Raw genomic sequence first — 26884 nt, forward strand, 5'->3', positions numbered from 1 at the left:
CATTTTTTTATAACTAATATCTCTTGGATCTCAAGTTGTTTATATCCTCTCTATTAATGAGTTTAGTAATCAAATATGAAAGTAGCAGGTTAATGTAATTGGATTACCATGATAGTTAATGAAAGCTGGAACTTCGACAGATGTTGCAATGGATGTTGATTCTGAGCCTGGCAACAAACTGCCTGTGCTACGAATGGCTACAGCCCTTGCTGTGTCCTTTGCCATCTGCAAGACCGGCACTTTCCTCGCAAAATATTTTGGAGCAACTGCATTTCCAAAACAGTTTGCTTATCTTGCACCATCTGGTGAGGGCTTTGACTCTAATGCAGGTGAGTTTACAAATTTAGTTGGATTTCAAAATTCCGAAAGTAGCACTAGTTTTTGTGAAAGATGATTAAGTTTTTGGCAACTTGTTTTCTTGATCAACAGGTATTTTTTGCTGTGATTGGTGCTAATGGAAGCATACGGAATGTCATAATCACAGCACCTAGTATCTTTATGTTTTCTCTAGTGCAAATAGCAGTCCATCTTGCCGTGATACTTGGGTTTGGAAAGCTCTTTCACTTTGACTTAAAGCTTTTACTTTTGGCATCAAATGCAAATGTTGGTGGCCCTACAGCAGCATTTGGAATGGCCATAGCAAAAGGGTGGAGTTCTATGGTTGTTCCTGGCATTCTTGCAGGCATTTTTGGAATTGCCATTGCAACTTTTCTCGGCATTGTATTTGGCGTCAAAGTGTTAAAATACATGTAAAATCTTCGTATTTTGAATGTCAAAACTGGCTTGAGTTGTAACCAATGTAATTGTAAGCGTCATGTCATGTAATAAGAGAACCAGCACATTAGCAAAAAATTCATTTCTGAGAATGGTTCAACATTCTTGGAGAATGCCTGAGTGGTAAGGATTATGCATCATTATAGGCGATATGTTCCTTGAAAAGAAGAATCTTGCTCATGAAAGGTTATATAGAAGGGCGAGTGCTTAATTGTTACCATAATGTTTTTGGTGAGGGAAATGAAGTGTTTTAATATTTCCATATCTGTAAGTACACTGTTGCATAGTTGGCAATATGGCTTCAGAATCTTTTAAGCAAAAAAGTGGGTGCCAAATAATCATGGAGTCGCTAAAAAAAAAAAAGAAAAAAAGAGAAAAGAAGATGCATATTTGTTATGCATGAGATACCTTGTTTACAACAAGCAGGAGATTTAAATCTAAGTTCTTTTCATTAACTATTGGGAAAGTTGGTTGGCAGTTGGTAATTGACGCCAGACTAAAGCCAGGGTTAAGATTTCAGAGTTGATTACAATAAGGCTTTGTTTGGTTGGGGAATGAAAAAGTGGGAGATAAAGGAGATTTATTTATTTATTATTATTTATATATTTTTTTGTGTGTGTATAGTTGGGGGATGGAAAAATGAAGAAATGAAAAACTCTTTCGTTTAGGTGAGAAAAATAATGAGGATAGAAAATGTAATTTGTATAAATTTATTCACATGCATGCCCCAATTACAATAAAAAAAATTATATATTTGAAAGAATTTTTTTTATGTTAATATTAATTATAAACAAAATGCCTAAACGTAAAAGTTGAAAAAAAGAAACCAATGTTAAACACAAGTGGGAGGAGATGGGGGTAGATGGGTAATTTTTCATCAAGCCACCTCTTTCTCCCATATTTTCTCCTCAAATTGGAAAGATTCCACTTCAGTTTACTTTGGTCCACATTAGTCTAGTTGCTCCATTTTGGTCCACTTGGATGGTTTCTTTCGGTCAATTTTGGTCCATTTTGATAAACTTTGGTTCATTTGGTCAACTTCGGTCTATTTTAGTCCACTATCTAATGTGAACGATTGTGAATGGTGGAAAAAAAATTATGATCCATGTGAGGTTGTCAATTGTGGGTCATGTGAGAGTGATTGATAGTCAGTGACAATATATTTGTGAAAATAGGTGTGAAATTAGCTGCGGATATAGTCGTCTTAGTCAGGCCAATATTACTGAAAACCTGGATCTTTTTAGATGCACATTGCAAATGCAGCAACACCAAGTCCACTCCTAAGAGTCAGTCCATCATGAAGGGATGCTTTACTTGGCATGCGAGAAATTAGCACACTGTTAACCATATGAGAAAGAGAAGCTTGGAAGAAGGATACAGACAAGCCATACTCCTTGTTAGCTCAGAAATCTTAGTCAAAGTGCATGGAAACTAGCTAGGACATCAACCAACAAGGTCAATGCATAGGTTATTGTCCCAACTCAAAAGTGCATGTTTCTGATCCTTCACTTCAAAAAAAAAAAAAAAAAAAACAAACGACGAAAAGTAAAAAAGTCCACTCTCAAGTAGGCAAGCCTCGCTCTTCCGAGGAGACTTTGCTTGACAATGGCGATGATGATACATCTTCCTTCTCCGACTATCTTGACAATGACAATGGCGATGAGGAGACTTTGGACCGTATAGGACCGAAGTAGAACAAATAAAATAGAGTGGACTAATGTGGTATGTGGACTGAAAAGGATTGAGGGAGACCAAATAAGAATATATTAGGACCAAAGTGGACATAATGAGCCGAGGAGGACCAAAATTGACTGAGTGGACCAAATTGGACCGAATAGGATTGAAGTAGACCTAATTGGACCGAATGGGACCAACGTAGACCTAATTGGACTGCATGGAAATTATTTAATTTTTAGGGAGAACAAATTACCTTCAACAAATTTTAAAGAAAAAAATTATACATTATATTACAATTACAAAATAATTATTTATTCTCACGCATCGCGTAGGTCTATGACCAATTTATATAAATTTACTCATATGCTCCTATTACATAAAGGAAAAGTTTGCCCTCATCTCCTTGAAAGCATCCCATTTCTCTCTCCCCAAATGTTTCATATCAAACAAGCAGATACTGCCCTCCAAACCACATGCATCTCTAGTCTAACTCCATTGGAACCTACCTTCGAGCAATTCTGTAACACAGACGAACCATGGATATCTTTCATGGAAAAGAGGTTTGGCAATGTAGATGCTATTTGCTAGAGTGGATGGTAACCACAAGTTAAAAGTTCTCGTTGGATTGGGTGCATTTGGAAATGCTTTGGTTAGTGGGAGCTTTTTTAGTCTCATCATGATGCGCACTGCACTAAATTACTGCATTATTTGAGTCTAAGTTGAGCACTTGGTAGTGTTCACATTTATTTCTCATTTTAGTTCATATGAGACATTTGGGTCCAGGCATAAGAACTAATTTTGCGAGCTCCAATTAGCATTCATGGTAATAATGTGTGTATGAGACAATAGCATATCTGGGATATACTGGATATAAGTGCTCGCTAGAACTAAATTTCCTATTTAATTTTTTGGATTGTAAATTTTTATGAATAAGTTGGATATTCACATGTTCAATGATCTTGTCATCTTGTGCATCATCTTGAACTCGGGATAGAGCACCAAGTGCCAAGTGGCATGGCTTTATCCTTGCTAGACATGATGTGCGCCCTTTTTATTTTGCCAAGTATGTTACATAATTTGTATTTTTTGGGTATTCTTTCTTAATTATCCTTTTTTTTTTTATATATATATATATATATAAATATTTTAAGCAAATCTAAATATTGGAAAGGTTACTACAATGAAAATTTTAGAATAGTTTACTTTGTATTATTAATATTGCATATCAAGTTTTTAAATGAAAAAATATAAAACAAAAGTTAAATAAATATTATTTAATTAATATTTAAATATAAGAAAATATTCCACTTAAAGTTTTTGTTTTTGACTCCAAAATTCGTTGAGTTGGCCCTATAGTTATTTGAATCAAACGGAGAGGGCTTGGGCTTGGATGCATGGATTTGAGGTGGGTGTATATCATGTACCATTAGATGAAAGAAAGTTATATACTTCTCTGTTATCTTAGTAATGATAATTGATAATAGACTTTGAAAGATTATTATGATAGGAATCCATCTTGGAATTAGTTCAATTTACATCTGCTTAGAAAGATTATCAGCAGGTTAATTGATAGTCGTCAATTTTGTTGTTTATTGATTGATCCAACAATATTGTTCTTAATCATTATTGAATGATGTAAAGGAAACAAATGTGACCCAAGTCACCCAATCCCATGGATTCATCTGCTTCTTTTGTTTTGAAATGCACTTCTTTCTTCTTTTTCTTTGCTTAAACTGACGTTAGTTTAGAAATTGCTCTGTTAACTCTCCTATTGATATCAAGTTTCTTAGCTATGGATTACTAAATCTTAGCCATGAAATGGACACTCTACATTTCACTTTTTTTTTTTTTTTTGAGAAACCACTCTACATTTCACTTGGAAATGAAGAGAATCTAAATCCAAATTAATACAGGTGGATTTAGGAAGACCAGACCAAGAATTAGATTTTGCTTTTAAAAAAACATAGGTTGATAAGAGTTTGATTAAGCACAAAATGTCATTATTCACGAATGCATGTCATTAACTTCATCAACTAAGAATTTGCGCTAGTGCTCGCTTCCTAACGCACCTTCGCCACAGTATATGTAAAACGTGGATTAAAGAAGTGGGGAAGAAAACTTTTTACAAATGTTAACTAAAACTATGATGACATATTAGCCAACCCAAATAGAATTTATTGAAATTTCCCTGTTTTTTTAATAGTAAGTGGGTTAACCCCCTTAGGCTAAATGGTTCCTAAGATCCCATGATATCTGCAAGATTCTGGGTTTAAAACTTTTCACAGAAACACTCGAAGAGATTTGGATACTTTATTTGTCAAAAAATAAAATAAAATAGTAAGTGGGTTTGGCACTATTGTTAAGAAGATAATGTCTACATTGTTCAAAGATACTCGAAAAGATTTTAATATTTTATTTATCTAATAATAATAAGTGGGTTTGGCGCTATTGTCGAGGAAATAATATATATACATTGCCCACGGGAGATATACCTAACAATTACTTCAATAAAAGTGAAGATTCGACTTGAAAGCCATTCTCTTGCATTTTTTTATGAATAAAAAAAGAAAGAAAGAGTAATGTAATCCTTATATAAGAGCAAGCAAACACAGTTAATTTAGACATAAGTAGTAATGGCGTCCTTTTTGTATCATTTGAAATTCTTATACCTGCTTTCTTTTTTCTCAACGTTTGTGCAGCCTCTTTGCCATGTTCATGAAAGGTCTTACTTGTTACAATTTAAGGAAAGCTTTGTCATGAACATGTCTGCTTCCTCTGATCCTTGGGCTTATCCCAAGGTTTCATCTTGGACATTACAAGAAGGAAACAACAGTAACTGCTGCGCATGGGATGGGGTAGAGTGCGATGAGTTCACGGGCCATGTAATTGGTCTTGACCTCAATAGTAGCTGTCTACATGGTTCTATTAACTCCACCAGCAGTCTTTTCCATCTTGTTCATCTCCAAAGACTTAATCTTGCTGACAATCATTTCAACTACTCTGAAATCCCATCCACAATTTCCAATCTGTCAGAACTAACATATCTTGATCTCTCTTTTTCTGCGTTTACCAGTCAAATCCCATTCGAAGTTTCACAATTGTCCAAATTGTCAACCCTCAATCTGAGTAGAAATAAGTTGGAACTCAACAAGCCCAACCTAAGAAGTCTAGTTGAAAATTTAACCCTACTAGAAAAGTTTGATTTGAGTGGGGTGAGCATAATCTCAACAGTGCCTAATAATTTGGCAAATTTGTCTGGTTTAACGTCCCTTAGTCTCAGAGACTGCGGATTGCATGGGTTCATTCCATCATCACTTGGTAACCTCAAGTATCTAAATTTTCTGCGTCTTTCAAAGAACAATTTCGAGGGTCACATTCCATCTTCACTTGGTAACCTCATCCAACTTTCTACTATTGCTCTTGAAGGTAATAACTTGATTGGTCCAATCCCTTTTGAGCTTGCAAACCTGACACAATTGACTCAACTTTCTCTATATAATAACATAATTAGGGGTCAGATTCCTTTTAGTCTTATGAACCTCACACAATTAATTCTCTTGAACCTTGCGGGTAATGACCTTGCAGGCCAGATTCCAAGCTCAATAATTCAACTCAAGAATCTTGAATTTCTTGATCTTTCCACGAACTACTTTAGTGGTACTGTGGAGTTTGACATGTTTGTTAAGCTAAAAAGGTTAACTATATTGCATCTATCTTATAATCAAGTATCATTACTTATTAGTGAAACCAGTGCCAATAGAACTCTTCAAAAGTTTCAACAATTAGGATTGTCTTTGTGCAACTTAGGAAAGTTTCCAGATTTCCTAGCAAATCAAGATGAATTGGAGTGGTTAGACCTAAATGAAAACAACATTCACGGCCAAGTACCAGAATGGTTTTGGAAGATGAGTAAAGAAAGTCTACGGTTACTTAGCCTTTCTTACAACTTTCTTACAAACCTTGGTCAACATCCAATCTTTCTTCCTTGGACTCGTCTAGCCATTTTAGACCTTAGGTATAACAAGCTCCAAGGATCACTTCCAATTCCATCATTCTCCACCCTGGAATATCATGTATCAAACAATTCATTGACTGGAAAAATTCCAGAGTTGTTTTGTAACATGAGTTCTCTTCAGCACCTTGATTTGTCTGAGAACAACTTAAGTGGTTCACTTCCTCAATGCTTGCACAACTTTGGTGATTCTTTGCTCATATTGGATCTACGAAGGAACAACTTTGAAGGAAGCATCCCACAAACATGGACAAAAGGAAGCAAATTAATCATGATTAACTTCAGCCAAAACAAATTTCAAGGTAAGTTACCAAGATCTTTGGCCAAGTGTATAATGTTGAAGGTCCTTGATCTTAGCAATAACCAATTCAATGATACTTTTTCCTTTTGGTTAGGAAAACTTCCAAATTTGAAGATTCTCATTTTACGTTCAAACAAATTCTACGGCCCAATTAGGATTTTTAAAGCGAAATATGAGTTTTCTAGCTTGCAAATCATTGACCTCTCATACAACAATTTTACTGGAAGGTTGCCATTAATACTCTTTCAAAATTGGAATTCTTCCAAATTTGATCGTGTAGACCACTTGACATATATTCAAGTAGAGTCATCTTTCGTTGTAGAAAATGGTCTTCAAAATTACAAATGGTTTGTAAAGTATAATTACTCAATGACAATGACAAACAAAGGAGTAGACATACTTTACAGGAATGTCCAAGAAATTTTCACAGCTCTTGATTTCTCAAGTAATAGATTTGAGGGAGAAATTTCAGAATCCATTGGAAATTTAAAAGGCCTTCGTTTGCTCAATATTTCTAATAACATTCTCACTGGTCACATTCCACTGAGTTTAGGAAACCTTGCAGAGTTGGAATCATTGGACCTTTCTCAAAACAAACTCTCAGGTGAGATTCCTCAACAACTAATGCAACTTACTTTCTTGGAATACTTCAATGTTTCTCATAACCATCTCGTGGGACCTATTCCTCAAGGAAAACAATTTAATACATTTCAAAGTAGGTCATTTGAAGGAAATTCAAAATTATGTGGAAGGCCATTGACAAAAACGTGTAAGAATTCTGAGGCTTTACCACCTTCAACCTTTGAAGAGAGTCAAGATTCAGGGTCTCCATTTCAAATTGGTTGGAAAATTGTTGTCATTGGGTATGGATTTGGACTAGTTGTTGGAGCGGCTATTGGGCACATTGTTACTGCAAGGAATCCTAATTGGTTCATGAAGACCTTTGGAATGAGGAGAGTGGTGAGGGGACATTAGGAATTGAATTAACTAGTTCGACAGATCTCTTCCAATATGAATAGATTTTTTACACTGCCCTTTTTAACTTCTTTTTCTTTTTCTTCTTTTATTTATTTATTCTTTTTTTCTTTCTGTTGGGTGTGTAATGTAGTGTGCTAGCTACTTTTTTTTTTCTTTATTGTATTGTATGTAAGAAGTTTTCATATATAAAAATTAAATAAACAAATAAATAAAAAGGAGTATTGTACGTAAAAAGTAACCATGAGTCTATGACTTCACTGATTTTTTTTTTTCAAATAGACTTCAGTTTTTTTTATGATTATTGATTAATAATAACTAAAGGTCGAAAAATAGATCATTTGAAAAAAAATCGACAAAAAATTCAATGCAATCCTAGGGTCCAATTATTTTAAATCATTAGATCAGATTAATAGGAAAAAAAAAAAAAAAAAAAGAAGGATTTATGGGTGCTTACCTTAAGAATCTTCAAGTCTCCTTTTCTTGAAATCCTTACTGTTATTTGAGTGAGAAACAACTTATAATTTTAAAGGTGAATAGGGTTTTTGACTAAAGGTATCTAGTTTAATCTATATATATATATATATATATATATTTTTTTTTTTTTTTGGCTAAAGTTTAATCTATATCTACTATAAAACTGAAGTATAGTAGATATAGATTAAAGTAGATACCTTTAGTCAGAAAAAGGGTGGAGTTCTATGGTTGTTCCTGGCATTCTTGTAGGCATTTTTGGGATTCCCATTGCAGCTTTTCTTGGCATTGCATTTGGCGTAACAGTGTTAAAATTCATGTAAAATCTTTTTGCTTTGAATGTCAAAATTGGCATGATTTGTAATCAATGTAGGCTTCATCTATACCTATGCAATATCTAAAAGTTGAAACTTAACATCTATTATTGCTACTCTTCTGTTAAATAACTTAAATCACATCAGCTTAGCATTTTAGACTACTTTGGTTCATTTTGGTCTAATTCGGTCTATTTGATCTACTTCGATCCAATTTGGTCTACTTAAATTCACTTGGTCCTCTTTGGTCCATTACGGTCAATTTGGTCCATGCGATCCACTTTGGTCTACTTAGGTCCATTTGTCCCATTTTGGACTAGTTGAGCCTTAAATTATCTTTTTTGTAGGTTGCCTTTTCAGTTTTGGACTAAAAATTTTTCTTTTCCCCCTTAATTTTTGGGTTGAAAAGAATAAATATTCTATTTGGACCAAACTCTTTAGTTTTAGGTTAAAAATACAAATGATATATGCATTAAAAATTAGAGATATAAACCTAAAAAAAAAGCAACAAAAATTATAAATATTCACAAAATTACCTTAAAATTCAAGTTTCAATAATATAGACATTATACTTATATTTGGAAAGAAAAAAAAATGTTACAATTCTACACTTATATAATAATTTAAACTTAATGTAACACGTTACATATTTCATGGAGTGACAGTGTACATTTATTTATTTTTTTTAAAAAAATTGGATATATTCAAATTAGTCATTTGATTATGGTGTGTGTGTGTATATCCTGAGTTTGTGATTAGTATCATGTAATAAGAGAGCCAGCACATTAGCAAAACATTCATTCCAAAGTTTAGAAGAAACTATTAGTATCTTATGGTTCAACATCCTTGGTGAATCGTGAGATTATGCATATCAGCACATAATTATAGATTTTGCAAAACGATTTTTTTTCCTTGAAAAGAAAATTCTTGCTCATGAAAAGTTATAAAGAAAGGTCATTGGCAGTAAATTTGGACCATTATCATTTTTGAAGGCTCAATGTCATGGACCCCAAATACTGAACTTTTTTTGTTTTGAGGAACATCCCCAAATACTGAACTCATTGGTCCATTTCTTCCCATATCGCCGATATCAACTCATCTGCGCTGATTGTTTTAATTTTTATTCATTTTCCCATGTTCTTGGATCTTCTAATTGTATGGCCCATGCTTTAGCTTCCTGGGCCTCTTTTTGTTCCTATATTGGGTCCCTTGTCACTCTCCCAGCTCAGCTTCTTGAGGCGGAGAAGGTAGTTGGGCCTGGCCCTACTTCTTCTTCTTTTTAATTAAATACTATTCTACTTATTATTATTATTATTATTATCTATAATATCATTTAGCTTTCTCCCGTTCGGATTTCTACTTTTAAATGCCCAAAGTACTTTCAAATCCACTTGTTTAGAAAGTTTAAATGATAGGGTAGACATATAAAATTACTAATTTAAAAAATCATAAATTAAAGTTTCTTACATGTTTTTTTTTCCCTTGTTTTCTTAAGCACATCTATTTCCATGTTCTCATTAACTTTATACTCTCAATAACAAACAGTTACTTCATTTTACTTGTCTCTTCATCTTTATCATTTTTTCTCTTTCTTCTTCAAATTCTAAAAATCAAATCCTACACATCTATTCTCAAATTCCTACTCAAAACTCAATTAAAAAGGTATGAATATACTATTTGTTTTTAATAAATTTCATTATATCGCTTTTTCTTTCCCTTTGTCTCTCTTTGTTTCTCTTTCTCTAAGGCTAGTTATTATTATTATTATTATTATTGTTGTTGTTATTATTATTATTATTTAAAAAGGAAGGGCATGAAATATCTTCTTTATAACAAGGAATACAAATTGAAGTTCCTTTGCTTAACTACTTGAAAAGTTAAAATCAAACTAAATCTAAGGTTAAGATTTCATGGTAGATTACAATAAGTGTTGGGACACATTTTCATAATTTAATAGATGTTGTGAAATTTTAAAATACTCACAAGTGTACGAACCGTACCAAAGTATAGTTTAACAAGAACGAGGTCGAACCCACAGGGACTTGAATGAACGTAGGAAAATTAATTAAACCTTAACCAAATTAATCCTAATCTAGTTTAATAAAAATTGGTTTTTCTAAGATTAAATAAACTAAGCAAATAATAAAATTAAGCAAATAGTTAAACTAAGCAAAAGATATAAAGCAATAAAAAGATATAAATAATCAAGGGAAAGGAATTAAGGTTTTGGAATCCACCTTGTAAGTCATATCAGTATATATTTATGATCATTAATTTTTCCTAACTCACTACATGATAATCTAGAAATCAATCTTGTTATCATGGAAAATATTATCATTAAAACTTCTATTTAAATATCTAAAGCATGTTCTTCTTCGCTTCTTAAATATAAAATCAAATCATCAATTATATCCGTAGCAAAACAAATCACAAGATATATCCAATTCTAAAAATTAAATTATAAATTGTATCCATTGACAGACAAATCACAAATGATATCCAATTTTATAATCAAGAATTAATAAACCAAGCATTCAATTAATTAAGACAAATCCTAAATCATGAGAAAAACATGATTGAACTTATATCTAGAATCTCATCTTAGTCAATTGATATGAAGTAAGAACAATTTAAATCATTAAAGGACAATTATTGTGGGAAAAACTCAAATCACATAAATACTACTGATAATATTTAACAAGGTTTCATCCTCAACCCTAATTATAAATTTAGTTGCTCATAGTAATTGAAACAAAATACTAAACATTAAAATAGACAAATAAAATAAAACTAATTGTCATGGAAGAAAACCAAAGAAGTAGTCGCACTCTTTATATACAGCCCCCAGCCCTAGCACTAGCCTTCCTGAATTTTGCCCTAAATAGCCTTTAAATAGGTCAAGGAATCCTATTATAAGTTGAATAATGAATTCCCGTTTGGAGAAAATCCCAGATTTTTAGGTTTCACTTAATCGACGATTTTGGCCCATTTAATGTGCAGACTGGAATCCTAATCCAAATTGGACCTGGATTTGATGTAAATTTCCTTTGATTTCTTGCATCAATTGGACTTAAATTTAATTGGGTTGGCCTTCTTTAACTTCATCGCTCTTGTAAAAGTAAAGTCCATTAGCTTTCTTCTTTGTACAAATTCACTAATTTAATTCCATTTTCCTACAAAAGACATATTCACACAATAAGATTCAATTAAGCACAAAATTGATTATTCCGCATTATTCCAAAACCAAATATGAAATGCATAAATTAACTCAAAATAAGTATGATAATGCTTTCTAACAATGATATAAATATGCAAAATTAAGTTATTATCAATGCACATCAATATACTCCTAAAGACACTGCTTGAATCACATCTTAAACAAAGGTAAAAAATATTAGGTTCTTACTTCTTAACTCTCCCAACCAAAATGGCATCAAGTTTCATATGAGGCGGCAGGATGTTACACTTATCCTCATTATGTATAAAATTTTGTGGATTAAGATTAAAGTGCAATAACCGCGGTGCAATAACACTCTCAAGAGTTGAAATTAAAAGTTAAAAAGTTCTTCAAATTTTTTAAATCTTTCAATAAATAATTTTTTAACCTTTTTAACTTTTTATTATGTTAACTTTTTGTTTTTGCACATCCTCCCAACCCAACTTTACCACCTGAGCATCTGTAAGGAATCAAAACTCGACAAAGAGAAGATGAAAAATCAATGATAAAACCCAAATTCTCAAACCAAATAAAACCTCGTAGATAACTCGTTGACTGTGAAGTGTAAACCATACAGCAAGCATTAATGGTTTCCTTCACACTCACAGTACCATCAATCCTCACCCCACTCTCTCCATCACCACCAATCCTGTTGCTCCACCTCTTTTCCCACCATGACAAACTCGCTCTCACTCTCTGTTCCCATAATAGTAATTCTCATTCTCAAACAACAATGAAAACATTTTTGTCACCGTTGGTTTTACCCGCAGAGAAGAACCGTGACTTGACTCGATCTGTGAAGCTAAGGGCACAGCTGAGGTATCCTATTATATCTCCGGACGACCATTGGGGCACGTGGGCTGCTCTCTTTGCCACTGGTGCTTTTGGTCTCTGGTACCTGCTCTCCTTCAGTGTCTGTGTTTTTTTTTTTTTTTTTTTTTTTTTTTTTTTTTTTTTGGGACATGCAATTATAATTTTTAAAGTAAGGACATGTTTGGCTTCTGCCTGGACTTTCTTTGGTTTCGAAGAAATCAAAATGTGGAACGCAAATACATTTTTCTGGGGATTTTTTAATGAAGTGGCTCTCAAATAGCTTTCTTAATATGGTTGTGTTAGACTGTTACACAATTTTTTGTTGAATAATTTAACAACAACCCAACATAGAATTAGACATCATAGATGTTACCTTGGTGGTTTTTGATCTTTAACTGTCATTCAAGAAGTTGGGCCCATTTTGTTCAGGGATCATATTTACCTTTTGAAAATTATCCTTTTAAATTGTTTTTAATGGATACATAATTAACAATTTATGACATTCCTAGAAAGATTGCCTTTTTTTTCTTTTTTTCTTTTTCTTTTTTTTCTTTTTTGTGTGTGTGGGAAACTCTTGAAAATCGTTTTAGATTGAAAAGTACACAACATTTTTGACAATGGCTGATATGACCAGTTGTGATTAATGCATTATAGAAGTGTGTGTCATTGGTGGACTAAGGTGAAACTGTGAAAGCAATGTTCTCCAATTACAATCTCAATAGGCCATGTCTGCATTTGTGTGAAAAATGTTGTAAAACGTTCTCTTTTTGTATTGATTTTTGCATAGGACTTTTCTTGGTAACTTAATAGAGGATAAATGACATGAATATGTTTCTGGGTGCTAAGGTCAGAGAAGACCAAGATAGGGAGCATGGTAAGTGCTGCCCTGGTGAGCACTTTGGTTGGCCTTGCAGCAAGTAATATTGACATTATTCCATATGAAGCGCGGGCATATTCAATTATCATGGAGTTTATGCTTCCTTTAACTGTTCCATTGCTGTTGTTTAGGGCAGACCTGCACCGTGTCATACGGTCTACTGGGACATTGCTGTTGGCTTTTTGGCTTGGATTGGGTATTGTACTTAACATTATAAAGTTGCTAAGGGTCGGCATTCTACTAAATCTATTTCTAGTTGTTGCCTTATTAATGTTAAAAATTAATTTGTTTTGTTTCCTGAATTGTTTCACAACTACATTTGATCACTTTAAGATTTGTTTTTGTACAAATTATTAAAATTTATGGTAAAAAGAAGCTTAAAGAATTCTGTATCTGTTGTTTATGCTCAATAACAGAATGCATCAAAAGGTGGAAAACAAATGCTTGTGTATGTGCTCAGTAACACATAGGAATGTGCATTCTTTTCAATGAATAGATTATCAAATCAACCTTTCTATGGTATTGGTTTTCTTTTAGTTACTTTTGTTTATTTTTGTTTATGACAGTTGCAACTATAGTTGGCACTGTTGTGGCATTTCTTTTTGTGCCAATGCGATCACTTGGAGAAGATAATTGGAAGATAGCTGCTGCTCTCATGGGTAGTTATATTGGTGGATGTAAGTTGTCGGGAAATGTTATTGAATATTGCTTCTAGAGTGAGCTCTTGTAACAAATGTAAGGAGATATCATGTCATTTCAGTGATAAATATCATAATTGTTTGTAATACTTTCAAATGATGTCAGATTCCTAACAGCATTATATCATCAATTAGCTCTGTGATATGAATTGCTCTTCATTATGTTGTATGAATGGAGTTAACTATCCACTGTGATTTCAAATGGGTGCTTTTGGGAAGGAAATGCTATTGATCCTCACTAATCTTAAGAAAATCTTTGTATATATTTGTATTCACCAAATTCATTTTAAAGTGGGTTCAATTAGATATCAAATTCGTTTCAATGTGGGTATCCATGCTCAGATATTTTATTAAATATTACAGTCTTGGTAGCCATGGTCATTTCTCTTTGCAACAATCATATTTTTGTTAAATTATTATTGCAAGTAGTTATGTCAATAAATTCCACAGTTTATGTTATTATTTCTCAGGTCATATGACTTGTTCAGGCAATAAATATACCAACAAAATTAACTGTGTATGCAGAATACAGTTTGATTTTGGTAAACCATGCTGATTTCTTATATAAAGAATGGTATAGGGTAGGTCTATGTATATATTCTTGAATGTTAATGGGAATTATAATGTGCAGTTTTTGTCACCCATGATATTCGCTTCTGGTTATGTTGCATTCAGTTTTGAAAACATTTTATTCCCTTGATCTGCTTCTTCAGCTTCTTTATTTTTAAGTCTGGTATTTCTGTTTTGTTTCCCTGGGTTTTTTTTGACTTATGCATGTTTTTACCAAGTTCAGTACATAACTGATAAAGATTCTCTTGGTTTTTTTTTAATTGTTGTAGCTGTTAATTATATCGCAATTTCAGAGGCTCTTGGCATTTCTCCATCAGTTTTGGCTGCAGGAGTAGCTGCAGATAATGTAATTTGTGCTTTATATTTTTTTATCATTGTTTGCTTTGGCCTCTAGAATACCTCTTGAAGCTTCAACTAATGGTATGTAGTATATAATTTGGGTAACTTCACCTTGTGTCCTTTTCTCTTGAAATAATTTAGTTTGTTACTTTATTTGTTGAACTACAGCTTCCAGTAGTTACACATCATTGTAAGAATAGAAAATATGATTTTTCCAATTAGTTTATATTAATTTCGGTTTAAGCATGCTTAGTGTAAATATTATATGTTAACTAACTATTTCAATCAAGTGCTGTCATCAGTTTAATATTGATTTTGAGAATTACAAGTAACACAATATGTCCTTAATCTTGTTATCAAATCCTTAAATTCATTGGTAGATGTTGCTGTGGATGTGGAGTCTAATTCTGGAGGAAAACTCCCTGTGCTACAGGTTGCAACAGCTGTTGCTATATCCTTTCTGGTATGTAAGACTTCAACTTATCTCACAAACATATGCGGAATTCAAGGAGGCAGCCTTCCAGCAATAACTGCTATTGTTGTCATCTTAGCAACTGTTTTCCCAACACAATTTGGTTTCCTTGCACCTGCTAGTGAAACTATTGCCCTGGTTTTGATGCAGGTAATTGAAATTTTTCCAGTTAAGTCAATTTGCATCATATGGAAATGCTCCTATGATATGGAATTATTACTTTATGGTGTGAATGCTTATGTAGGTATGTTTCTGGATTTGGGTACTTAGCATTTGCTTCTTGCTCACATGCATAGACACGTAGACAGATTGTGCTGATATATATATATATATATATATGGGTTCATCTTTTCTGAGTTGAAAAGGAAAAAAAAAAGATTCTTATGTAGCAAATTGTGGTGACTGTGGAAAGCATAAACAAACCTGTTGAGCTTTCATGCTGTAAATACAATTCTTCTTATTTGTCTGCAGGATATGATCTAATTAGGCAAAAAAAAAAGCATCGTGTGAATGCTATAATCATCAAACATTAAACCCTCAATTAATTTGTTTTCTTTACTAGTTTCTACATGTTCAGTTTATTGGTTATCATTTATCTTGTTTTTGTTTCCCCCTATCTCATAAAAGTACTAATAATGGTTCAAATTAAGCCAAATGCTGCCACCTATATCTAATCTGATTGGTTCATTAAATCTGTTTTATTCTTCTGAAATTAGACGTGTCCTGAACACGTTTGGACTACACTTTCTGAACTTACTTACAAAAAAAGACAAGACTAATTTGATTGCAAATCCTAGAATTGATCTTAACCTTCTATGAAGACCCCATTTATTTATCTTGTGATGTAATAAGTATATATGATCTGAAATGTGTAACTCAAGGTGGTTTACTTTGGGTGCTAGTGGGAGCATATGGAATGTCATCAATACAGCTCCTAGCATTTTCACGTTTGCTCTCGTTCAAGTCACTGTTCATCTTGCTGTGATCCTTGGACTTGGAAAGCTGTTTCGCTTTGACTTGAGGCTGTTACTTTTGGCATCAAATGCCAATATTGGAAGTCCTACAACAGCATGTGGAATGGCCACAGCCAAAGGATGGGGCTCATTGATCGTTCCTGCAATTCTTGCTGGCATTTTTGGAATTGCGATTGCAACTTTTCTTGGCATTGGTTTTGGATTGACAGTACTCAGACATATGTAGAAAATACCACTTCTGAATGTCAGTCCTGTACTATTTGTGTGCTTGTGCGCAGACATTACATTGTCAATATGGCAATCTGTTTATAATATAGTTCAATGTCTTGGTGAAGTATACAAGTGAAGCACCAAAAATATGAGTGATATTACACAAAATTTCACAGTTTGGTGATGTGGCAAGTTGTGATTGGTGATGGTATATTTTGCCTGAGTTCTCCCATTAACACTATTTTTATTGTACACTAAACACAACATGTCACCTCGACAATTAAAGTGATTTGCAAGAAGTTAGCATCTTTTAATGCATATAAAGGTGATTCGCCCTCATCTCCTTGAAACCGTCTCATTTCTCTCTCCCCCAAATGTTTCATATCAAACAAGTAGGTACTGCCCTCCAAACCACACGCATCTCTAGTCTAACTCTTATGGAACCTACCTTTCCAGCAATCCTTTAATACAGACCATGGATCTTTAGCGGAAAAGAGATTTGGCAATGTTGATGCTAGACTGGAGCAGAGACTCGGTACCAAATTCATTTAGGAAATTGCAGTTTTATTTGCATTAACAACGATTTGCATACTCCCCACCTCCCCTTTTCCAAGAAAACAAGACCAACTTGTATGTATTGCATGTTGGTACTAAGACTTCGCTGCTATGCGATTGTAAAAGGTGTAGCTTCTCCTGTTAGTCCTATGTTTGTGATATCCAATTACATTCAGTTCACCTTGAAGTTGATTGGTTTTCCTTAGACATAGCACGAGTCCCTGGTGATGGTGAGTTGAGGTATTGGCACACTGCTTTCATCTCCATAATCAGCAAAATCATTATCCAAAGCACCAAACCAGACAGCCACATTCCAGTCTAGCTCATTTGTGCCTCACAAGAATAAAGAACTCGATTTAATTCCCTTATCCTAGCCCTCTTGCTTGGTTGTGACTTGTGAGTATAATGTACATAGCATTGATCTAATACCTTAACTTATGTAGATTTGAATTGTGAAGATTTGTGTGGGAGTATGTTTTGAGTTCCACATCAAGTGTCTAGTAGGTTGTTTATATGTTGAGTTCCACATCAAGTGTCTATTAGGTTGTTTTGTGTTATATAAAAGATCAAGAAGAATTTTGGTTATGACTAGCATTTTGGGTTTATAGTATATTGTAGAGTATATATCTGGCTTGCATTTCCCTAGATCGTGACAACACAGTAAGGAATTGTGCAGCTAGACCTTTAGGATATGTTGAGTCCTTCATGGAGAAAAAGTTGAAATCATGAAACGCATGATTGGCACTCCATGTTTGTTCTCCCACAAAATAGTATGAATCTAGAGCTTAGAAGATCAGTCAGAAGTCTATGGGAGACATAAAGCATTATCAGGAAGAAACTTCAGTTGCAATGCCAAATTGTGTTGATGCGGAATAAAAATTAAGGAATTCCCATTGGTGAAGTTATGATATTGCTATATTTTGATCTTTTTTATTTTTTTATTTCAGATATTTCTTATTAGATAACTAAGTTTGGCTTGATTAATGGGCAATGGGCATGCCTGCATATGCACAAATCATAAAAAGTTCAGTGAAGATTATTATATTTTTCTGCATCTTCATGCACCACTTATTAAATCTAGCATGTCAGCAGCCAAAAAAAAAAAAAAAAAAATTAAAAAATCTAGCATGTCAACTTGTATTTTGTACTTCCTGTACATACTCCAGTTGGTAGTCAACTGTACTTGCATTACCCAATAAAAGGAAGGGGAAAAGGCCAGTTTACTTAGCATTGGTGGTGTTAAAATAGCCAAAAATATATATAAATATTTTTAGTACCACAAACACCAAAATGCATTATATATTGGAGTTGCTAAATCTAAAAAAATTTAATAACTTACCACAGTGAATTGCTAGTACTAGTAGCAATCTACTGTAACAAGTTGCTACTTGCTTTTATTGGTTTTTTATTCTCTCTCTCTCATCTTAGCCTCTTACTCTCTCTTTTGGGGGTGGATGTTTTATATTATTTAAATAGGTGTTTAACTGTTTATATTAAAATAATTGGGCGATGTGCTAAAGTAAGAGATGAGATAAATGGCGTATTGTTAAATGAGAAGTTAAAATAGATAAAATAAGTTTTTGAAGTGCTAAAAACTAAATTTTTTAGTACCACCAATATAAATGCTTGCTAGCCACATATATTTAATAACTTTACAAAAATACCAAATTTAAACACCATCGTTTCAAGAAAACATATGCACCACATGCTTGTATTGTATGATTTATTCATAGCAAACATTAAAGACCTAAATTATACTATTTTCATGTTTTTAAGCTATTTTGATATATCTTAAACAATAATGTTACTTCCGCTCACTTTCACATACACTTTGTCACAACTATTCTATCTGGCAGATTGTGATTGATTATATGTCACTATCACATAGACCTATCATTTTTTCTCCGCCATTCACAATACATAGATGAACTTTGACATATAGAGGGAATTTAATTTGCCACTATAAATCTTTTATCAGAAGCCTTCTTAGTGCATAGCAGAAGTTTAGTAGTTTGTCTTTATTATTATAGCTTTTCCATACAGGAAAAGGGTCTCTTCCCATAATTAGTTCTCCTATTACAAGGGAAAGAGCTAAGAAGATGAGTATGGAAACTGCCTTAAGGATGATTTTCGTTGTGGTGTTTCTTGGGTGGCTCATGGTTTGGGTTTTGTTACCAACAAAGACATACAAACAAGCATGGACTCCTAAGCTAAAAATCAAGCTCAATTCAACATATTTTGGAGAACAAGGTTACCTTTATTTCTCTAATTTGCTTCTTCTTCTTCTTTTTCTTCTTCTTTAAACTTGGCTGAACTTTACACCATTGTACAGGAACGAATCTTCTTCTTTTTACATTTCCCATGATGTTCATAGCAGCTTTGAGCTGTGTTTATCTCCATATTCAGAAGAAACCAAAGAATTTTAACTCGAAAAGGTTACATTTTTTTAAAGAAAAATTTCAATTTCTTAAGGAAAATATGAATATTTTCTATTCATATAACTCATATGGAGTAACATAAATACTGTAGTGTTGTTAAAAGCAATCTTTTGGCCTTCTGGAGACGTCCACTGCTTGTGATGGCTCCTCTGGGAATTGTTACTGCAATGGAGCTTGCCTTTGCAGCCATGTTCGTTGCACTCTTAATTTGGTCCCTATCCAATTACTTATATGTCAGCTTCGGTCACCTCCATATGCATAAAGCAGGCGAGAAAGTGTATGTAGAAATCTTCTTCCTTTAATTTTCTATATTTACTAAGATGAAACTTAATTTGAAAGTATATTGGAAGACAGTTTATTAGCTTTGTTTCAAGGATGATAGCCTAATTTTATTAAAAGAAACAGCTTATTTTGATGATTCCTTATATCAATCTATTTTTCTTTAGACAAATGATGTCTTAATTTTTCTCTATTATTTTTAGGATAACTTTTGAAGATGAGAGATCTAGAAATATGAAAAACTTTACCACGTAAACCTCACAAATCGATATATCACGAGTAATCACAATTAAGTAATTCGATATTAATTTATTATGTTATTGAAGTGGTATCAATTATATTTATTTTTATGTCAGTTTGTAAATTAATATTTTGCGGTACCATTTGTATAGTACCTTTAATATTTTCTTTTTAAAGTAATAATTCTATTGGGATTTCCTGACAGGTGGCAAGCAAAGTTTCGAAGTGTATCATTGAGACTGGGGTATGTTGGAAACATATGCTGGGCATTTCTCTTCTTTCCAGTGAGTCGAGGGTCTTCAATTTTGCCTCTTATTGGACTCACATCAGAGTCTAGCATCAAGTATCATATCTGGCTAGGTCATCTTTCAATGATTCTTTTTGCTGCTCATGCTATAGGTTTCATTATCTACTGGGCAATGACTAACCAAATGGCTGAGGTATTTAATTTAGTCACTATTGAAGCAATTTAATCTTTATTAATGTATGTGACCTGTCTTTGATTGTTTTTTTGTGTGATAATAAGTTAATACTCGTGAAATCTCTTTATCAACTGTGCACTTTGAATTCATTGTCTCTTTGTTTTTGGAAGTGAATTATTGTTGTCCTTGTTCAGTAGATGAGAGGGATGTGTGATGGTACTTAGATTCCTTCTTGCTTTCCTTTAATTTGTCCATATCTTATTCTTTTACAAGGAAGAAAGATATATTAGTGGTTGATTTTGTGTATCCTGTTCAGATAAGAGTATGACAGGGAAGAAAAAAAACAATACCATCTATATACGTAAATAACCGGAGTAGGAGCATATTATATTTATATCTACCACATATTAAAACTTATTCTACAATATTAAAATTAACTTTTTAATGGAATATTCTATATTAGAGAATCTTAAAAAAATTCTTTTATTTTAAAATGCTTTGATTTTATAAGAACCTCATGCACGAAGCATGGCAGTGCATGCAGATGCAATTTTAACGTGTGGGAACAAGGGTGGAGCCATCCCCCTAGCCTGTTTGTTGATAAATTGTCCCACATCTTAAAATTGGATTTTTTGATTCTCAAAAAAAAAAAAAAAAAAAAGGATTTTTTTTTCTTATATTTTCTTTTCATCTGTTTGTTTAATGTGTATTATTTTTTTCATTTATACCAAGCTAATAATAGACTATTATTTCTTTTTATATTTCAAAAAACTTTATTTACTTAGGGAAAAAAAAAATCTTTTCAACTTTAACATTTTTTTAAAAGGGTCACAGATAACAAATTTTGATATAAATATAAAAAATAAATAATTTTAATTGATAAAGAACATAATAACATTATTATTATTACCTTTAATCTAACAGAAAATGATAAAAGAATCTCAAAGTCTTAATATAATAATTTATTTTCCCAATAAAATTTGTGTATAAGTAATAAAATATAAAGAAAATTATGTAAAAAAAAAACTCCCCATTTTATTTTTTTTATTTTCAAGTTAAACTTTGAAATTTCAAATGTATGTATGTTCACACTATTTTAAAAATTTTACAATTCAATTATTTATGAGTTTATACTAACCAAAGTATCAATTCACGTTTGAGGTGATCTAACTACTAAAAATATTTTCATGTGAATCGTACATAGGTGCAATTTTGACTAAAATATAATCATAAAATTACTTATTTATCATTAATCAAATCCCTAATAGATAAACACAATAAAAAAAAAATGTTATTATTCAGTGGACTTATGCTAAAATATCACTTAGTACGTGCTCACTTTTTATTATTTAGATGGGTCTGAAGTAATTGTGTCTGTCTCAATTATAACTTTGCTCCCGTATAACAAATCCTAGCTCCACCACTAGTTAGAAAAATTACAAATTTTATCATACAAGTCTTACAAATTAATGGGTTAATTTTAAAAATATATATAATAAAAAAGTTAATTAAGAAATTTATTTTATTATGTTGTTGATATGGTATTTATCACATTCATTGTTATTTCATTTCATAAACCTTTTTGTAGTAAAATTGGTAGTAATTTTAAATTTTCCCGATCTTCCCCCCCCCCCCCCCCCCAAAAAAAAAAGGCCCCTCCTCTGACCAAATACAATTATGCTTTTAGAAATGATAAAATTCAAAAATCACATTTAAGGTTTGGACTAATACCAAATATTACCAAGACTATTAAAAATATACAATTTGATTCCCAAGCACAAACAACATTGAGCATCATTTGAAAATTCCCTGCTCCTTCAAGTCTTTGGTCTTTTGCCAATAGCTTGTCTTGATTGCACGTGTCATAATAACTGCATTGTGACAATTATATGGGTAAAAGAGTGCCTAAATAGTTAATGGTAGATAAATAGTAGCTAGAGATATGGAGAAAGAAGCATGATGTTTAGTGATGTTTGGGCTTGGGATATTTTGAAAAGTTTTGGAAGTATCTGACATTAACCCAAACCTTAGGATTAGTTTATATATATATTTTTTTTCCTTTTAGAAATAACTAGTATGTTGTGTGGCCTTATGTGTGTGCGAGAGAGGGCAACTGCCCCCTTGACTCCACCTAAAAGACCTTAAAAAAACAAAAAATCTTTCTCTATTCATATATAAAACTTTCCTGACATCAATAAATATGCAAAACAAAATTCCCTAACACAGTAAAATACAACACTGGAGTCAAAATTCTTGTTTTTTTATCTTTTCCATGCTATTCATGGAATCAATTTTTTTTAGTAAAATCTAGTCACCTGTTTAGAAAAGAAAAAAGTCCCGGCACTTTTAGTGTTTATCCTTTTTTATTCGTTCACGCCATTTTTTTTATAGTCACAACATTTCAATTGGTGGGTCTTAATTTTTTACACAAATTATTATTATTTATAAATAAATAAATAAAAACCCCTTCCTAATGTCCTTGTATGGTACTAAAACCCTAAAGCCTCGAATATCTTTTTTTTCTTCTCTATCTCTTGAAATTTTAGTTTCAAAATCTAGATTTTTGTTATATACCAAAATTTTAAATCAATCATATTCATTAACATATCAATTTTTGTTACTTTGATGTAGTATAACCTGTGGTACTTTTAGCTTTTTTTCTAATTTTAAATACTTTGAAGCTAAATTTGTAAAAACAATCTATGTATTGCAATGTGTATACAATACAACTTTGCACGTATATTGCTATATTCTTGATGCTTTTAAATTGATTTTTCTCTCTCAATTTATTTAAGGAATCAAATTAGATGTCTAAGCTTAATATATTTAGACCAATCTCTTATACTTTAATTATTAAAAACTATGTATTGGTTATTTTTGTTTATGTATTTTTTTTTTTTGAGAAGATTTGTTTCTGTATTTAATGATATGAAATATATACTTGTAGTTAATTTAAACTATAGAAAATCCTAAGCATAACAAAAGATAAAATTTTAATTGAAACTAGGTAAATTTTGTATGACAATTACATTTGTCTATTTATTTTGTTATTAGTATATATGTTTAATATTTTTTAGTTTTTTTTTTAATATTGCATTTTAATCTTGCCCCCTGAAGTGAAGTTCTAGTTCAGCCACTAGGGCATGACTTCTCCATTTGAAATATATTTCATGATTTAAATTAAATGATCAAAATCTAAAAATATATCGGTTGTCACATTTTAAATGATGTGATCTCTGAGTATGCATGCTTGTATGACTTTTGCTACTCATTTAAAATTTTAAAATATGAGGTTTCTACAACAGATGCTTCAATGGAGAAAAAATGAGGTACCAAATGTAGCTGGGGAGATTGCAATTGTATTTGCAATGGCAATGTGGGTGACAAGCTTTCCTCGTGTAAGGCGAAAGATGTTTGAGGTTTTCTTCTATACCCACCATCTCTATACACTCTATATCTTCTTCTATGTACTGCATGTAGGGTCTGCCTACTTTTGCATGATCCTTCCTGGTATATTCCTCTTCCTTGTCGATCGGTTCTTGAGATTCCTACAGTCCAGACAAAGAGCTAGGTTAGTCTCCGCTCGCCTTTTACCTAGTGGCATTGTTGAACTGAACTTCTCCAAGAGCCAAGGTAAAACAACATTGATGATTTACTTGAATAGCAAACTTTCAAACTACCATTTTTCTAAAACTAACATGGAATTTTGCCTCCCAGGATTGACTTATAATCCCACAAGCACATTGTTTATAAATGTGCCTAGCATTTCCAAGCTTCAATGGCACCCTTTCACAGTTACTTCTAATTGTAACATGGAGCCAGATAGGCTTAGCATTGTCATCAAACGCGAAGGAAGGTGGTCTCAAAAGCTTTACCAAGAACTTTCTTCTTCTGTGGATCACCTCAATGTTTCTCTTGAAGGACCTTATGGTCCTACTTCGTCTCCTTTCCTGAGGTAAGTTTTAACTATATGAAAGAGTTCCTAAAAAAAAAACTAATTGAAAGAGTTACTTACTATAGTATAGTACTCAAGTACTGAGGGTTTTAACTATCATACAAAGATAAAGCTACAACCAATTTTTACTATAAAAATCTTACAAAAATGATGTGTTTATGAATTTGATTGATGTTTCTTTTCAATAATATAATAAAAAAATGTGGTTTTTTAGGTAATATAATTAATGACAATAGAACGTGTTAGGATTTTCTCTATTTGAAATGAATTCATTTTATACTTCACATTAAATATTATAAAGCATTCAATACCAAGTTATTCAAAATTTTAAATAATGTGATATTATATTCTCTGTCAGATCCAAAAAATAAAATCTTAATTGCAAAATGAACTTTTTCAATTTTAAATGAAATTGAAAGAAACTTATTGTTCTTGTTTAAATGATTTCTTTTGTTATTGATGATATATTAGTTTGTGAGAATTATTTAGAAAAAAATTGTAACATTCTTAGCATCAATCGATATGTCAATGATTTTGAAATTCTTTTTCATTTGATATGAATGGCTTTGTATGGCCCCAGGCACGAGTCCTTGGTGATGGTGAGTGGAGGAAGTGGCATTTCTCCTTTTATCTCCATAATTCGTGAGATTATTTTCCGAAGCCAAAGTGCAAATTTACATATTCCTCGAGTGCTCCTAATTTGTGCATTCAAGAACTCGGGGGATCTCACCATGCTAGATCTCTTGCTTCCCATCTCTGGCACACACACACAGATTTCCAAAATGCAGTTCCAAATAGAAGCATATGTCACCAGAGAGAATGAGCAGACTTTTACAGATTCCCAAAAACTCCTCCAAACCATTTGGTTCAAGTCAGACCCATCAGACTCACCTGTTTCTGCAACTGTAGGCCCAAACAACTGGTTATGGCTTGGTGCAATAATTTCATCATCATTTGTCATGTTTCTTCTCTTTTTAGGCATTGTCACTCGTTACTACATTTTTCCAATTGAACACAAAACCAATGAGACTTCCCATTTCACCTCGAGAGCTCTTTGGGACATGTTTTTGGTTTGTATCTGCATTTTTATAGCTTCTAGTGCAATCTTTCTTTGGTGCAAGAAACAAAATGCCATGGAAGTGAAGTCAATCCTAAACTTGGAAGCGAAGCCAATCCTAAACTTGGAAGCGCCAACACCAACAACTTCACCAGGTTCTCACTTTCATGTTGCGGATAGGGAGCTTGAAAGCCTTCCCCATCAGTCCCTAGTTCAAGCGACCAAGGTGCATTTTGGTTCAAGGCCTGATCTTAAGAGTAAGTTACAGAGTTACCAGTTACCACCACCACACCCAAATATGAGAGTAAATGCACCAACTTATGATTAAGATTAATATTAAAGATATTGCAAAATTTACTAAATAAACTTTACAAAAGTGAGTGTCACCAATCCCAACAAATTAATCTAGACTTTTTTTTAAATTGAAGTGACACTAATTACAATTTACAATCATTGTCAAGTTAATTTGTAAACTTTTGTTTATAGTAAAATTGATAGTAATTTTAACATTCTCCTATGGTTAATATGTTTGATGGCATTGCAGAAATTCTAAGTGAGTGCAAAGGATCGGATATTGGAGTCTTAGTTTGTGGTCCAAGGAAGATGCGACATGAAGTTGCCAAAATTTGTTCATCTGGGTTGGCAGATAAGCTGCATTTAGAGTCCATCAGCTTTAACTGGTGATGCATTTGGAAGGTGATTGTGTGACACAATTTGTCTCTGCATGATAGCATTGCAGATAGTCTCTTTTACTGCATGCTGAGGATGCGATGTTGGAGTCTTTAAGTATGTGGCTATTGTGACATTTGCAAATATTTGTTCACCCTGTTTGGCGGAGATGTGCACGTTTGTTTCATTAGCCAGTGATGAATGTTATTGTTTGAGGTTAAAACTGCGTATGCGTTTTCAGTTTGTATATACCATACTATCATGGGAACTCTTTTTGTAAATCTTCATTGTAAAGTATTTATACTATTGTCTATATTTATTCTACTCCTATTTAAGGTGCTTCCAAACTGGCTTCCAAACCGTCTAAGCCGTGAACTTTAAGTCTTGAATATCCTAAAATATCTCCTCCCTACTCACTTGGAGTTTTCAATTAAGGGTGACAAATTTGTAAAATAAAAGCTCACAATTTAAAACCTCCCACTAAACTACATTCTCAATAGTTTACAATCCTTTTATCTCTTATCATTTTTAAAATTTAAACAGACCCACTCTATTTTTCTCTTTCATCTCTG

At 32.6% G+C, this 26884-nt stretch overlaps 3 protein-coding genes across 3 annotated transcripts in view; all 3 read left to right on the forward strand.

The window, feature by feature from the left end:
• The window catches only part of LOC126699008 (uncharacterized), a 30984-nt gene extending 29946 nt beyond the window's left edge, over positions 1-1038 (forward strand). The window contains 1 exon segment of the mRNA XM_050396553.1: positions 430-1038. Coding sequence (XP_050252510.1) covers positions 430-753 — 324 coding nt within the window. The 3' untranslated portion in view covers positions 754-1038.
• An 11156-nt stretch (positions 1039-12194) lies between these two features.
• LOC126699007 (uncharacterized) lies at positions 12195-16872 on the forward strand. Its single transcript, XM_050396552.1, is given in 7 exon segments — positions 12195-12638; positions 13404-13630; positions 14001-14111; positions 14972-15066; positions 15068-15122; positions 15422-15686; positions 16395-16872. Coding segments are annotated over 7 exon segments (1380 nt in total). The 5' UTR covers positions 12195-12330; the 3' UTR covers positions 16714-16872.
• A 2363-nt stretch (positions 16873-19235) lies between these two features.
• Positions 19236-26636, forward strand: LOC126698805 (ferric reduction oxidase 4-like). The gene is made up of 8 exons (XM_050396263.1): positions 19236-19502; positions 19585-19687; positions 19782-19967; positions 20415-20649; positions 23937-24264; positions 24349-24586; positions 25167-25900; positions 26188-26636. Exons 1-8 carry the CDS (start codon positions 19352-19354, stop codon positions 26325-26327), a joined length of 2115 nt encoding a protein of 704 aa, XP_050252220.1. The 5' UTR covers positions 19236-19351; the 3' UTR covers positions 26328-26636.
• The last annotated feature ends 248 nt before the right edge of the window (positions 26637-26884 follow it).

Source organism: Quercus robur, chromosome 9 (assembly GCF_932294415.1).
Source record: "Quercus robur chromosome 9, dhQueRobu3.1, whole genome shotgun sequence".
Classification (NCBI taxonomy): Eukaryota; Viridiplantae; Streptophyta; class Magnoliopsida; order Fagales; family Fagaceae; genus Quercus; species Quercus robur.